Source organism: Eretmochelys imbricata, chromosome 5 (genome assembly GCF_965152235.1).
Source record: "Eretmochelys imbricata isolate rEreImb1 chromosome 5, rEreImb1.hap1, whole genome shotgun sequence".
NCBI classification, from domain to species: Eukaryota; Metazoa; Chordata; order Testudines; family Cheloniidae; genus Eretmochelys; species Eretmochelys imbricata.
Window position 1 is genome coordinate 111,362,273 of NC_135576.1, and position 15,450 is coordinate 111,377,722.

Here is a 15,450-nt window from a genome sequence, read left to right on the forward strand (position 1 = left end):
GTCACTGTAGTAACGAAACCTAGGCACCAAACAGATTTTTGTCTTCGAAGCTAGTCAGAGGACATAACAGAAGAGAGAGTAATATAAACCGCTTTGTGTTCCAGTGAAAAAAATTGCTAATTGTGTTAGCAGCCTACATAAGCAGGAACAAGACTGTCTTCATTTGTGGAGAAGGCAGAAGATATTGGAATAGGGAGGGGGGAAAGGTACGTGGGTTAGAAGAGAAAAAAAGAATAAGCTAAAAAAAAATCTTTAATATGTAATTTTCACACATTCAGATTTTATGGCTAAGGAAAGAACCAGTCCCCTCCCTGACCATTCCCCAAAATGGCACCCGTGAAATGAAGGCAATATCCTGTGTAATGCTCCATCTCCGAGAAGCAGCCCCCCCTGGTAAAACACTGAGTGACACTGAGCAATTTCACACCTCACTAACAGATGCATAAACCCTGTGCACTTTTACAAAACAGTAACTCAGTTCATTGAAGGGTGAAGTTTACTTTGTCTTGGGTTTCACGGTGGCAGGCTGAATGTCTAGCTGGGTGATTTAGAAAGATATTGTCAGGCCCAAAGCATGGATGGAAGTTTTACCCACGGCTGATTTATTGTGCTTGCTGATGTATTTTCCTCCCTAATAACACATCTGTGTCATTTCCTGCTGTCTGAGAGATGAAAGATCCGGCAGGACTATGTAAACGCTACTGTACGTTGGGTAATGAAGTGTGCACGTTTTGTAACCATGTACATATTATTGCAGCAACACCATTAAAAAGCGTCCATTACAGAACTCTGTTTTCAGGGCTTATTATATTGCCTGTTTAAATCTCAACTATTCAACCTTGCAGGGTGAACCTAGGCCCTACAGAATCTGCTGCCTCAAAGCCTCCAGTTCTTGGGGAAGATTTGAAAGTGAAAGTTCTCAGTCTTAAGGACAGCGCTAAAGCCTCTGTTTGATGTTCACATGGGTCCCATGTGACTTCAGATCAACCCTAGAAACTTGATCTAAAAATTATCTGCCTAGATTTTAAAAAATGACAACCTGAGTTTCATCTTACAGGTCATAATTCTCACATGGCTTCCTTTTCCTGCTCACGAAAAATGGCTTCTTTTTTAAAGATACAATGTTACTGTTGTTTTGCCAGGCAGCTTATACCCATTTGTAGGCAAATCACTTTCACAATCATTTTAATAAAAAGAAATAGTGTGAAACACCTGAGCCATATATATGTCATAATGAGGACACATAACAGTAGCAACCCTGGCTCAACTTGCAGCCCCATTTAACTGAATGGGAAGGGGCCACCATTCACTTACATCAAGTTTAATGTTTGTAGTGTTGTTGTAGCTATGCTGGTCCCAGGATATTAGAGAGAGAGAAGCTGAGTGAGGTAGTATCTTTCATTGAACTATGTCTTGACCTGTTTCAGAGTAGCAGCCGTGTTAGTCTGTATCCGCAAAAAGAAAAGGAGTGCTTGTGGCACCTTAGAGACTAACCAATTTATTTGAGCATAAGCTTTCATGGGCTACAGTTCACTTCATCGGATGCATAGAATGGAACATACAGTAAGAAGATATATATATACATACATACAGAGAACATGAAAAGGTGGAGTAGGAGGCTAATTAATTCAGATGAGCTATTATCAGCAGGAGACCTGTGTGAGCTCAAAAGTTTGTCTCTCTCGCCAACAGAAGTTGGTCCAGTAAAAGATATCACCTCATCCACCTTCTCTCTCCTCTATCACATTTACTGTCACTTAAATGACAGTGGTGGGGAAAACAGGAAACAAAATACAAAAATTGGATCACTGTCATCTTATAATTAATAATGGGCCAAATCCTACAGTCCTTAGGGACTGATCCTGTGAAAAGTGATCCTCACGCAGACAGTTACTCTTGCACAGAGTCCCATTGACTTCAGTATTACTTGAGAGTAGCTGTATTCACAGTAATAACTCTCTGCAACTTGGGCTCTTGGGCATTTGGAGTTTTGCCTGAGTAGCCTTCCAGATTTGGCTCAGTGCTAAAACAATCCTGAATTATGACCTTATCCAAAGTCCTTTGAAGTCAATAAAGAGGCTCCCATTGGCTTCAGTGGGCATTGGATCAGACCATTAATATTGTCACTGTGATTTGAGACTTCTCTATGTGGCAAGTTTCTGGGTGGCAAGCCAACGGGTGAATCTACATTGCACCAGCTTGCTATTCAGTAAAGTCTCATGTGGACACAGCTACAGAGCAGTGAAAGTCCTGGAGTGTGGCCTGGCATACTTCAAGCAGTAGTGTGCTATGACTAGATACTGTATTGGCTGTGCTGTGTGAATTTCCCATCTGTTCTGAGCGACTCTATCTGTTAGTGAACTAAATGTGCTGCAGTGCCTAGCTAGTCACAGTAAGGATGCTGTAATAGCCTTAATGCAAATTTTCTTAGCATTTGAGGGCTTGTGCCTGACCCTGAATTATTATTTTAACCTCTTCCCTGCCTCCTCATGTGCCTGACACGTCAGGCAAAGCACACCTCTAACGCTGTCCAGTACTGCCTAGTATGTCCCCTTTGGAATGTTGATGATCCAGCACAGCAAATAATGTGACAGCTGATTTAAAACTTCCTCAATACCTTATCCGCTATGGTGTTCTTTGTCATCTCAGTCTCTCAATCTGTTTCCAGACCCCCCACAAACCCTCCTTCAATTAGAAGACTTGACAACAATGCTTTTAATCTCGGGGCCGGATATTCCCTCAGTGCTGACCTCTCCTTCAGGAACAAGGTTGGCGCTAAATCCTGGAAGTTCTGTCCTCATCGGTAAGTTGATCTCTAAAGTTTGTTGGATAAAAGTATGAGAAATGGGCTGAACATGCAAAATTCAGATCCAGATGTTCATCCAGATCAGGGGCATATGAGGGGCTCCTTTGTGCTGGACACTGTATATACATGAAGTAAGAGCCACAGGAAGTGGATGTAACAAAAAGAGGGATGAGGGAGTCAGGATGAGGTTAAAGGTACTCTAGATTGTGCTTCGGTCTCCTTTTCCTCTCCACATAACTACTGGTCTCTACTTTTCAGTCATCCATTCCTGTTGTCCTTTCTGCAGGGTTTCTCCCAGAGCTTTGTCCATTTCTCTACATTTACTTTGCTCTTGCAAGCTGTTTGTTTCATTGTGGTATTTGTTTTAATCTTCTGTGTGCTCCAAGCTTTACAAGCAAATAATTCTGAATGAAATGATCTTCTTCCATTATTTCATTCTTCTCCACCTTCTAGTTAGTTTCTGTTTTGTCTTTCTTTCCTCTGCACTCCAACCCTTACCGTATATTGTAGAGTGTTTTCAGGCCTATGGACACAGTCTGTTTGCAAAAAGATTCTCATTCTTTTCTTGTTATTTCTAAGCTCCCTTTCTTCCAATATCTTGGAGGTCATATTTAATATGAGGCTCAGTTAAACAACCAGCTTCTCAGGCAGCCTTATCATGACTCTCACTGAAATCATCGAGTAGTTCAGTACTGATTTTTAACCTGGCAGAAGCAGGATTGTAAATCTTTAGCAGAGGATCTGTACCTTGTCTCAGTGCTGATAAGAATGATTGTATTCCTTTCCACAGGCCTCCTACCAGCTCTTTGCTTACATTCAATAGCAAATATTTCTATAAGGGGAATTTTTATTTACATTTTTATTTTTGTTTGGGATTTATTTTTCCCTCAGTGCTGACATCTGTGTCCATCTGTAATTGTTTCTTAGCAAGCTGCTCTGGATTGCATTTGTGCTTCCACCAAACCTGCAGTTAAGGAGCTCTTTTGGGGGGGAAATATCTGAAGGTATTTGATAGCATTCAATAAATCATTTCAGGTGTGGTTTTATTGCATTCGCAGTCCTAGGACTTGGTCACTTCTGTTTCATCCATTTCCTCTCAGGTTTTCCAAGCAAAATCTTTAGAAGTTTTTTTGGTTGAGATCTGAAAGTGATAATGCACCAGTCATAAAATGTGTTTTGCATCTGTCTGTACATAATAACCTCTACTTTAGTCTCATGGGGCCATATCATCCCCTAGCCTGCTGCTCCTGCTTAGGGTACAGGAAACTCCAGGAGTTCCCAATATCAAGCCAAATTTATTCTTGATGTACTTCTATTTATTCTGTGGAGATACACATTGCTGAAGTTGACCTGATATTATAAAAACATAAGAAAGTTCTTGATAGATATTCTAATAAGAGATGGGCTGGGACTGAAGTATCCAGTCTGCTAGAATTCATACAGATACAACCAAACTGTCCATATGTAAGTGGGTGACACAACATGGCATAGCCAAAACATGTGTGCAAAGCATTCGATACACGTGCAAATTATCCAATTATTGTCTGCAGTTAGCCACGTATTGTCCTACCTGCATTCAGCTACAGATAGACCACTTACTTCTGCAAAAACAATTGGCCCACACCTCAGCCATTCTTTTAACTGACACTAGATTAATTTTTAAGATTTTGTCAGCATGGACTAGGATAAAAGACTCCCTTCCCTTTGCTCCCAAATTCTGTTTCTCTGCAACTATCTAATAGACATTCTATCTCCATAACCCCTCTCTACAGCTACCCCATCTGGCTGTCCCCTCTAGTCCTTCCTATTCTGTAATCCAGAAGGTCCATTTTAATGCCTCCTAAGCATTGAGCCATCTTCTACACAGAGATCTCACATGCTCTGGAAGGTGATATTCTAATTTAATTCTAAAAGACTTGATGCTGGGAGGGTGTGGTGAATGAAGAGGATGCTGTTGGGAATTGCAAGGAAACAGGAAGCAGGGAGTCAACTGATTGGGAGACAGGATGTAAGTGGAGAATTCTCTCAGGGAAAAGTTGGATATCATGGAAACGAAGGATTCAGTGAGGAGAAGGAGTTGAGAGACAAGAGAAAGAAGAGAACTTTGAAACCCTTGGGTAAATTCTGATAAGTATCCAGACTTCTCAGGATTTACGTGAAATGAGAATCTGAATTGGTGAGGTTTGCCTGCTACCTCATTAAACACAGCTTCCTTAACAGGAAGAGGAAAATATGTGAAGCATGAGAAGATGAGAAGGTTAAATTTGCACATTGAGAAGAAGAATGTACTACTTAATTGAATGAGAATTAAAAGCTGAAGGACAAGGCTTGCAGCCCGTCATTTATGCTGCATATGTTCTTCTAGTGTGTCTGCCCCAATATATTTTCAATGACTACATGGATCCATTTGCCATTCCATTTGCCATCCCATCTCAACCCCTGTGGACCTCCCTTGTGGTAAAGCTCTGAGTCTTGGGGCCACAATGTGGGTGCCAAGTTTTACAGGCTGCTTTTCACCAGGTGAAAGAGATCCTTCAGTAGCACACTTCCCAACTGTGTCATTTTGGCTGCAGGGGCAGAGAGGGAGTTCTTTTGGGCCTTCATCCTTTTCCCATTGAAGTCAGTGGCAAAACTCCCATTGACTTCAAAGGTGGAGGAGCAGGCCCTTAAACAATGTCCTTTTTAGAGGTCACAGAAGCAAACCACCTTTAGAGGTGAAGGGACAGTAGTCTCCATAGCCGTGCCCACCAGCTGTCTAGTTAGCACACCATAGTTATCTTTCTCAGGTAGTGACCAGAGGGTACCATTGCTCCTTATCAAATCATCAGTAAGATGCATCCAGCTATGCATCCATTCTCCCTGTAACCCTTTTATGATGCCCCTATGGCAGGCCCTGCTCAGCTATCTACCAAACTCAGCTCCTACTATTAAGGACAAGATTTTCTCATAGTAGAACCTGCAGCACCTCTCAGTTTGGGAACTTACCCAATTTTTATATGAACTGAAACTGGCAATGAGTGATGAGCCATATATTACGTATGCCAATAATTTCTGGTTTACTTAACTTGTGGCATGTGCAAAATAAGATTTCATGTCACAGGTCCAGTTCTTTGCTTTATATTTCCATAAGTGCTTTAAAGTGACACAAACTTAGCATTTCATGGAAAACCAATAGAAAATTAACATTTATTTTTATATCTGGGAAACCGTAGTAAATTTCTGCAATTCCACTTATTTCCTTTGAAAGTTTTCAGATTAGTCCCTATTCTACAAGATTTTCTGTGAGGAATACAAAAATATTTTTATTTTGGACACAGTTCTTCAAAAATTGACCACAAGATTACTATGAGGGAGATAAGCAAGCAAAAAGAGAAGCTGTTACTGTTAACTCTCACATGCTGGGATTTTATAACCATATTTGTGGCCACTTGGCACTTTTCTAAGCCACTATCAAAATGCAGAATTATTTTTCTGGATTGAAAAGACAATTTAAGATTAATAATAATACACTTCAACTAGAATTCCTTTACCTACAGTCCCAATAAAAACTCATGCAAATTAAAATAATTTTAATAACTAAGGGCCTCATGCCAGATACATTTGCTATCAAACATTGATTTGCTATCAAACATCAACGAGTAGTCACTTTTACTTCACTGGGACCCATTCGTGGTAATAAGCACTATACGTGGAGTTTTCAAATGTGCCTATGTGGGAAGTGTAGACACTACAGTGATGAGAGGTGTTCTCCTGTCACTGTAGGTATTCCACATCCCTAAGAGGCAGTAGCTAGGTCATCAGAAGAATTCTTCCATCAACCTAACGCTGTCTACACCAGAGGTTAGGTTGGCTTAGCTACATCACTCAGGGGTATGGGTCAACTTTACTCTTTTAGTGTAAACCTGGCCTTACTACAGTGACAAGAAGGTTCTCCTGTCTCTGTAGTTAATCCACCTCCCCAAGTGACAGTAGCTAGGTTGACAGAAGAATTTTTCTATTGACCTAGCATTGTCTATGCCAGTGGTTGGCTGGCTTAACTATGCTGCTCAGAGATGTGAATTTTTCTGCACTGGAAACTTACAAGGACATAGCTCTGTCTCTCAGGGGTGTGAAAAATCCATACCCCCGAGAGATCTAGGTATGCCAAGCGAACCTCCGGTGCAGACAGCACTAGATCGATGGAAGAATTCTTTCAACAACCTAGCTACCATCTCTTGGGGAGGTGGTTTACCTACACTGATGAGAGAACCCCTCCTGTCAGTATAGCAAATGTCTATACTGAAGTGCTATAGCTGCAGTAACCATTTAAGTGTACTTAGGGTATGCCTACACTACAATAAAAAAACACTGGAATTTTTAAAACAGCCCCATGGAACCATTTGTAATGGTGTTGGGTTTTGTAAATATTAGGTCTGTCGATTAATCGCAGTTAACTCAACGATAAACCCCAAAAAATTAATCACGATTAATCACAGTTTTAATCTCACTGTTAAACAATAGAATACCAATTGAAATTTATTAAATATGTTGCATGTTTTTCCACATTTTCATATATATATTATATTCCATATTGTAATTGAAATCAAAGTGTATACTATTTTTATTACAAATATTTGCACTGTAAAAATGATAAACAAAATAAATTGTATTTTTCAATTCACCTCGTACAAGTACTGAAGTGCTATCTTTTTCGTGAAAGTGCAACTTACAAATGTAGACTTTTTTTTTTGTTACATAACTGCACTCAAAAACTAAACAATGTAAAACTTCAGCGCCTACAAGTCCAGTCAGTTCTACTTCTTGCTCAGCCAATCGCTAAGACAAACAAGTTTGTTTACATTTAAAGGAGATAATGCTGCCCTCTTCTTATTTACAATGTCAACAGAAAGTGAGAACAGGAATTTGCATGGCACTTTTGTAGCTGGCATTGCAAGGTATTTACATGCCAGATATGCTAAACATTCATGTGCCCCTTCATGCTTCGGCCATCATTCCAGAAGACATGCTTCCGTGCTGATGATGCTTGTTAAAAAAATAATGCGTTAATTAAATTTGTAACTGAACTCCTTAGGGGAGAATTGTATGTCCCCTGCTCTGTTTTACCCGCATTCTGCTATATAGTTCATGTATTATAGCAGTCTCAACAAAATGCAAAGAAAGTACCAATGTGAGATTTCTAAAGATAGGTACAGCACTCGACCCAAGATTTAAGAATCTGAAGTGCCTTCCCAAATCTGATTGGGGCGGGGTGTGGAGCATGCTTTCGGAAGTCTTAAAAGAGCAACACTCTGATGCAGAAACTACAGAACTCGAACCACCAATAAAGAAAATCAACCTTCTGCTGGTGGCATCCGATTCAGATAATGAAAATGAACATGCATCTGTCCGCACTGCTTTGGATTGTTATCAAGCAGAACACATCATCAGCATGGATGCATATCCCCTGTAATGGAGGTTGAAGCATGAAGGGACATATGAATCTTTAGCACATCTTGCATGTAACTGTCTTGCAATGCCGGTTACATCAGTGCCATGAGAACGCCTGTTCTCACTTTCAGGTGACGTAAACAAGAAGCGGGCAGCATTATCTCCTGTAAATGTAAACAAACTTGTTTGTACATAATTCTATGTTTGTAAGTTCAATTTTCATGATAAAGAGATTGTGTTACAGTACTTGTATTAGGTGAATTGAAAAATACTATTTCTTTTGTGTTTTTACAGTGCAAATACGTGTAGTCAAAAATAAATATAAAGTGAGCACTGTACACTTTGTATTTTGTGTTGTAATTGAAAACAATATATTTGACAAAGTAGAAAACATCCAAAAATATTTAAATAAATGGTATTCTATTATTAACAGTGCGATTAATCGCAATTAATTTTTTTAATCGCTTGACAGCCCTAGTAAATATATGTTTGGACAAAAGCTAAAATGTGGGCCAAATTTGACCAATTCAGCAAAATTCTGAAACTAACAGAACTATTATTAGGTGCTGTCCTAAAGTGTTTACTGTAGCTTGCCTTTTCTGCAGGCTGCTACCTATAGCTGCTAGAGAGCTGCCAAGAGGGGACTTTTCAGAGATACCAGACTCTTTTAAAAAAAAAAAAAAAAAATTCTCAAGACATTGTTTTGTCTTGTTTTTATCTTTATTTTCTCACCACTTTATTCAGGCAACAAAATTGGAATATGTGGCTTATACTCAGGGGTGAAAATAACTTAAAGGACTTACCGGTACGCCGGAGTCCTGAGCAGGGGGTGTGGCCTCAACCAGAAGAGGTGTGGCCTGAACCGGAAGAGGCAGGGCCTTAAATCTCTGGGCCCTTTAAATCTTGATTTAAAGGGCCAGGGCTCCAGCTGCGGTAGCGGCGGCTGGGAGCTCTGGGCCCTTTAAATCACCCCCCAGCTACCAGCTGCAGAGGCGGCTGGGAACCCCGGGGCTTGGGGGTGATTTAAAGGGCCCAAGGCTCCATCTGCCGCTACTGCAGCAGAGCCCTGGGCCCTTTAAATCACTGAGGAGCCCTGGGGGCTCCAGGTTGCCACTGCTACCCCGGGGCTCTGGGCTCTGACAGAGCTTTAAAGGGCATGGGGCTCTGCTGTGGTAGCGGCTGCCGGAGCCCCGAGCCCTTTAAATCCCCACCTGAGCCCTGCTGCCCGAGCCCTGGGGTAGTGCCGGCGGGGATTTAAAGGGCCGGGGAGGTAGCGGGGGCTGGAGCTCCGGGGCCCTTTAAACCCCTGCCAGAGCCCCGCCGCCACTACCCCAGGGCTTCGGCAGCAGGGCTCAGGTGGAGATTTAAAGGGCTGGGGCAGTAGCAGTGGATCTCCGGGGCCCTTTAAATCCCCGCCGCCGCTACCCCAGGGCTTTAAATTGCCATCTGGGAAAGCCGGTCCCAGTACGGCACACCAGCTCTTACCAGTACACCGTACTGGGGCGTACCGGCTTACTTTCACCTCTGCTTAAACTGAGCCAAGCTGTGACTCCTTTACTCCTACTGGTGAGAGCAGTTACCCACACAAGTAGCTCTATGGAAGATACTGCTGGGAGTCACCACAATCTGCTCATCCTTTGGCTCATAGGCAAAATGTAATCATAAGAGTAACCTATGGGCCAGGTCTGAGCTGCCATCAAACTACAGAGTGCAACTTGGGCCATGGTGTGTAAAGAGGGCTTAAAGGGCATCTTTGCACCCATGTTCCTACTTCTGCTGCTGTGTGCCTGACTGTTCCTCATGCATGTTTTTTTTTTTAAGTTCCTTTCCCCTTGAATTTAATAGTAAGAGATGTAGTAGATTTGAAGGGAAACGCCCTCTTACTTGCCCATATGTGAGAAAACATGGAGGACACTCTACCTCATGCTGAAGAATAGTGTCTTCTTGCTATGGTGCCTATTTTTGACTCTGGGGCAGGCTGTTTCTGCATTGGTGCTTGCAAAGGTTCCCCCAGCTAGAAAGGAAATAAATCACTTCTATTGTTCATAAAGAGCTATGTTCCTCTCTGGCTCTGCCTTCTGGGCAAATAGGCAGACACACATTTTCTACTATGTTACCTCGATGGGAGCGTCAGTCAGTCCTTATCCATATTTCTAGGAGTGGGGGCTTTCTTTAAGACCCGTGCTTTAGATCAAAGTCTTTGCCTGCCCACATGGGATCACTGGGATGCAGTCTCACTGGAATATCATTCCATGACCTATCCAAGTTTGGAGTTCAAAAAGTCAGCAAGCAGTTTTGCTTGTAGTGTGGTGTATTTTGACACAACAATTGCTGCTGACGCTTAATGCTGAAGAGATGTCACAGAGAAGTATGGTGGCAAGTGATGCTGTAGAGCGATATGCCATATGATAGCTGCTGCTGAAATGAGATTGCCCAGTAATAAGGGGGAAAGAAGACTGATGTTTTATCCATGAGTAACATCATACCCATGAATGGTGGAAGTGAGCAAAACCCTTTTAAATGAATTGGGCAATGGACTCTCATCTCAAACTGTACCAGTGATAGCATGTTATGTGTATTTGTGGGACAGGAACTACACAAACTCATTCACACATGCTTGTATTCCATGTGCAAGCAAGGAGGCTGGTCTTGTAAAATACTGGGCATCTCCTCCAGGTACTGAACACATCAGTTCCCATTGAGTGAGGTGCTTGAGGTCCCCTGGAATTCAGTGAGGTCTAATGGTGCATTGATGTGTCTGAGAAGGCACTCAGCACCTGTCAGAATGCATCTCAGGGCAGCAGAGTTCATGCCTTCATTTATGAAGGGGAAGACATGGTAAAAGTTGCAGGTTTACAACAGAGACAGAATTGATCATTTCAGGCCCAAGATCATCATTTTCTTACATTAGAGAAGATGTCAGCTAGAAAGTCAGGGTCTCTCCTGAAATCCTTACTCTGGAAAAGCTGAGTTTTGTTGGAATCAAACTTTGCTTGGGCCCTAAGTGAAGTTTGTAGAAGTAGAGAGGTTGCCATTAAAAATATAATATGTGTAATTCCCCAATGATTGTGGTATAATGATACCTCCTCATCGAAGTATAGTAAAATGCCATGGTAACAGCAGATACTTGGCATGGTGAATGCAGAATCTTTAATGGCTCCTTTTTTGTATACATGAGATATAATCTTTGCGTGAGGGCTTTTGCCTTCAGGCTCACTGGAGTCTGAAGATGCATTGCAGATGAAAACAGTGATTAACTATCAGATGCAGAGATGACAGACACTAGAAGGAGGAAGAATATATTTTGACCACTTTTTTAAAATAGCATGAGGTTACTTGGCATCTGTTTCTTCATTTAAATATTTCCTTGTAGATTAGCAGCTTGTTGTTGCTTGGAAAATGGATATGAAAACATTTGATAAATCATTCCCCAAAGCATCAGTCCACAAGCTGCATGTGTTTTTTCAGATCAGCAGAAATACAATCTTCCTGATGTGTAGTGATTTTTGAAAATATAATGCACACCCGAGGATCAGTATATAGAAGGAGGGAGAAGCACAGCAGCATGCGCGATATATAATCAAATAAATGTTTTGGACGGCATTTACAAGGCAGCCACAGGAAGAGATGCTGCAGTTTTTTGGAATAAAGCTCAATCTCATGAATTTAGAGAGACTGGAACATAGGTACCATTTAAAATAGCTGGGAACTGAAACAAAAGCAGTAAATCCATCTGCTCCAGCCACTGCTTAGAACTGTGAAAAGAATCATCCTAAAGAAGAGAGAAAATAGCAAACAAATGTTGGGTATTTTAATACCCCTGCTAATGATACCTACAATATATTCTGACACTGGTGTTTGTTGTGCCTGTCGGTGTATATTTTTAAAGCACACATTTCCATGGTACCTACATTCAGGAAGACCTGGTCAAAAAACAGGATGGTATTTTATCATGGGGGGAGGGGGAAATGAACTTTTTGGACAAAAAATAGAGTTGAAATTCTGAATTTTAAACATTTTAGCTCAAAAGCTAGCCAAAATACAGGATGCAACATTTTTGTGAAAATTCTTGGCCTTTATTTCGTAGTTGTTCCGGTTGATATTTCAATTAAAAATCTCAGTGTAATATTTTATTTCAAAACCTTTTTTTACAACTGTAGTTGCTGGTTCTCTAGCCAGCATTTCTGGTGCTTTCACTTTGTTCTGGACTCAGCTGCCCTCAGATGTGCCTGTGCCGCTCATAATGAAATCTCTGGGAGCCAGAGGAATGCCCCTGGGATGCAGTATGTTTAGCAATCATGCTGTAAATGATGGCCATGGAACCTGTGGAGATTAATGCTAAGTGGTTGTAATCTGACTGGTTTTCTCAAAGCCAGTCTGGAGTGTATGGGTAAAGATCATAATGTTCTGGATTCAAATCTAGGAGAGCAACACCTACCTTGAGGAGCCTTCACAGACCATCAGCCAAAGTGGGTATCTGAGAGCGTGAGAAGAGGATGGACCAGGGAACTGAATTAGAATCTTCCAACTCCGAGGCTAGTGCCACAGTCACTGGTCCATGACTTGTCCAAGGTTATGCAGGCCGAGTCTCTCTGTGCCTCCGTTTTCCTTCTGTAGTATGGGGGTAATAGTACTTCCCTACCTCACAGGGGCACTGTAAGGATAAATACATCAAAAGATGGTGAGGTGCCCAGATACTCTGGGGTCATATAACTAGGAGCTCTAAAATGTGTGGCTATCACAATACACCCGTTCTTTCAATGGAAACCTGACCATCACCCCAGCAGGAGGCACTGGGCTCGTTGTGGGGGGGTCCAAACTATAACATGCTTGTTCAGTGTGGCATGCTTAAAACAATAACAAAGTTCCTGTCTGTAGGGGATACTGAACAATAACAGTAAAGTTAGATGGTGAAGTGTGCTTTTTATGACCAGAAAAGTACAATCGACTGTAAAAAGGAAATCCTGCTGTTCCATATGTATTGTGAGCTCCCTTGGTGACTTCCATATCAAATTTGCTCAGTTCACAAGTCAGAACAAGATTTTCCTAACTGCCAGCACTGTGAGCAAAGTCTTGGAAAGCAATCTCCTTTTGACTTTTATACCTTATTCCCAATGACTGGAGAGTCAGAACTTAGCTGCGAACTTTACTCTTGATTCAGGAGACAGAAGAGTTAGACTACAATTTCCTATTCTGCAAATAAACAGGCTCTTTGGTGGTGATGCTAGTTTGAAAAACCAACAACCCCCGTTTCCATCAGTAGAGAAAGCAGAATTCACTTGAAAGGTACAAATGGCTCAGTTGCGCCACAACAGTATCTCACATGGATTTTCTATTGGAGTCATTCTCTCCTATGCTCTGATGATGTGGCAGGAGAATAAGGCCCATAGAGAGCAGATATCACAGGTTCAGTAGTTAGGTGTCATTTTGTGTAGTTGTTTTTCTGGATCTAGCTATTGTTTATAGGCACATTCTCTTTACACAGTGTGATTAGACAACTAATTATAAATCTGCAAAAATTGAGGCCTGGATTTTGCAGAACTCAAAGTTCAGAGGAGTTCAAATCCGGAAGCTTGGCTCATCCCTATTGTTAGTATTTTCATCTCTGGAGACTTGGGAGTATAGCTGGATTTGGTGATGAACAGAAGGAGTTTGTTCGTCTCATTTGGATGTTGTGGGGTGTTTTGTGGTGAGTACAGTCCAGTGTGATTGGCTGGCTGACCAGGAAAGGCCCACACTGATGTATCAACACTTTCTTGGACTTAGGACATCAGAGTATCACAAAATTCACCTTATTAACATGGAGTATCAATATTTGTTAAAAATCAGTGTGAAATTAACCAAAATAATATACTCTTTAATATAATCAGAGCTGTAGATATGAGTCCAATGCGAAGCTCTATGATATATGCAAAAGCGATTACTTCATCCACTTGAAACATCCAAATTTTCCTGAATACCTTCCTGTCCTGTTCCCTCCCCCATCCCTTCTCAGTTCTCTCATGTAAATCTTCCTAGGCTTGGCAATTACGCTTATGATTAAAAAACTATAGATAGAAATACAGAATAATTTACACTGTGCACAAAGAAACAGAATAGGGAAAAGCTTATGTAATTATGATAAATCAGGTGTCTCAGGTCCCTTGTGGAATAGAATAATAGGACTGGAAAGGACCTCGAGAGGTCATCTCGTCCAGTCCCCTGCACTCATGGCAGGACTAAGTATTATATAAACCAAGGAAGAAAGAACAGACAGAAATTGCACATTAGGGGTGAGATAAATTCAGGAATATCTAAGGGACTGTTTTTCAGAACATTGTTGGGTGTTTCATTATTATAAGAAGTTGGACTTCAGTGCATTTTAAAAGCATGAATTCATTTTAAATAATGTTAGTTGAGCAATTGTAGATTGCATAATGATAACATTTCCATTCATATCGATTTTTAAATATAAATAATAAATCACATTGTAAGTTGTATATTTGTGAAGATCAAAGTTGAATACAAATAGAAGTTCACTGGATATATATTACTTCATAGGAACCATATCATTCATTCACCAATATGATGCTATCACTCTAATTTGATACTAAGCACTGGTATAAAGTAGGCTGTTGATTAATCGCAGTAAACTCACACGATTAACTCAAAAAAATTAATCGCAATTTAAAAAATTAATCGCGATTAATCACAGTTTTAATCGCACTGTTAAACATTAGAATACCAATTGAAATTTGTTAAATATTTTTGGAGGTTTTTCTACATTTTCAAATATATGGATTTCAATTACAGCACAGAATACAAAGTGTACAGTGCTCACTTTATATTATTTTTATTACAAATATTTGCACTGTAAAAATGATAGACAAAAGAAATATTATTTTACAATTCACCTCATACAAGTACCATAGTGCAATCTCTTTATCATGAAAGCACTACATACAAATGTAGATTTTTTTTGTTGCATAACTGCACTCAAAAACAAAACAATATAAAACTTTAGAGTCTACAAGTCCACTCAGTCCTACTTCTTGTTCAGCCAACTGCTAAGAGAAACAAGTTTGTTTACATTTATGGGAGATAATGCTGCCCGCTTCTTATTTACAATGTCACCTGAAAATGAGAACAGACGTTCGCATGGCACTTTTGTAGCCAGCATTGCAAGGTATTTACATGCCAGATCTGCTAAACATTCGCATGCCCCTTCATGCTTTGGC

The 15,450-nt window shown here is 40.7% G+C and overlaps 1 protein-coding gene across 1 annotated transcript in view; it reads left to right on the forward strand.

Annotated features, from left to right (window-relative positions):
* ADAMTSL1 (ADAMTS like 1) overlaps window positions 1-15,450 on the forward strand; it is a 689,739-nt gene that overhangs the window by 647,555 nt on the left and 26,734 nt on the right. Inside the window, exon 27 of the mRNA XM_077816448.1 lies at window positions 2,669-2,803. Coding sequence (XP_077672574.1) covers window positions 2,669-2,803 — 135 coding nt within the window. The remainder of the gene's footprint in view (window positions 1-2,668; window positions 2,804-15,450) is intronic.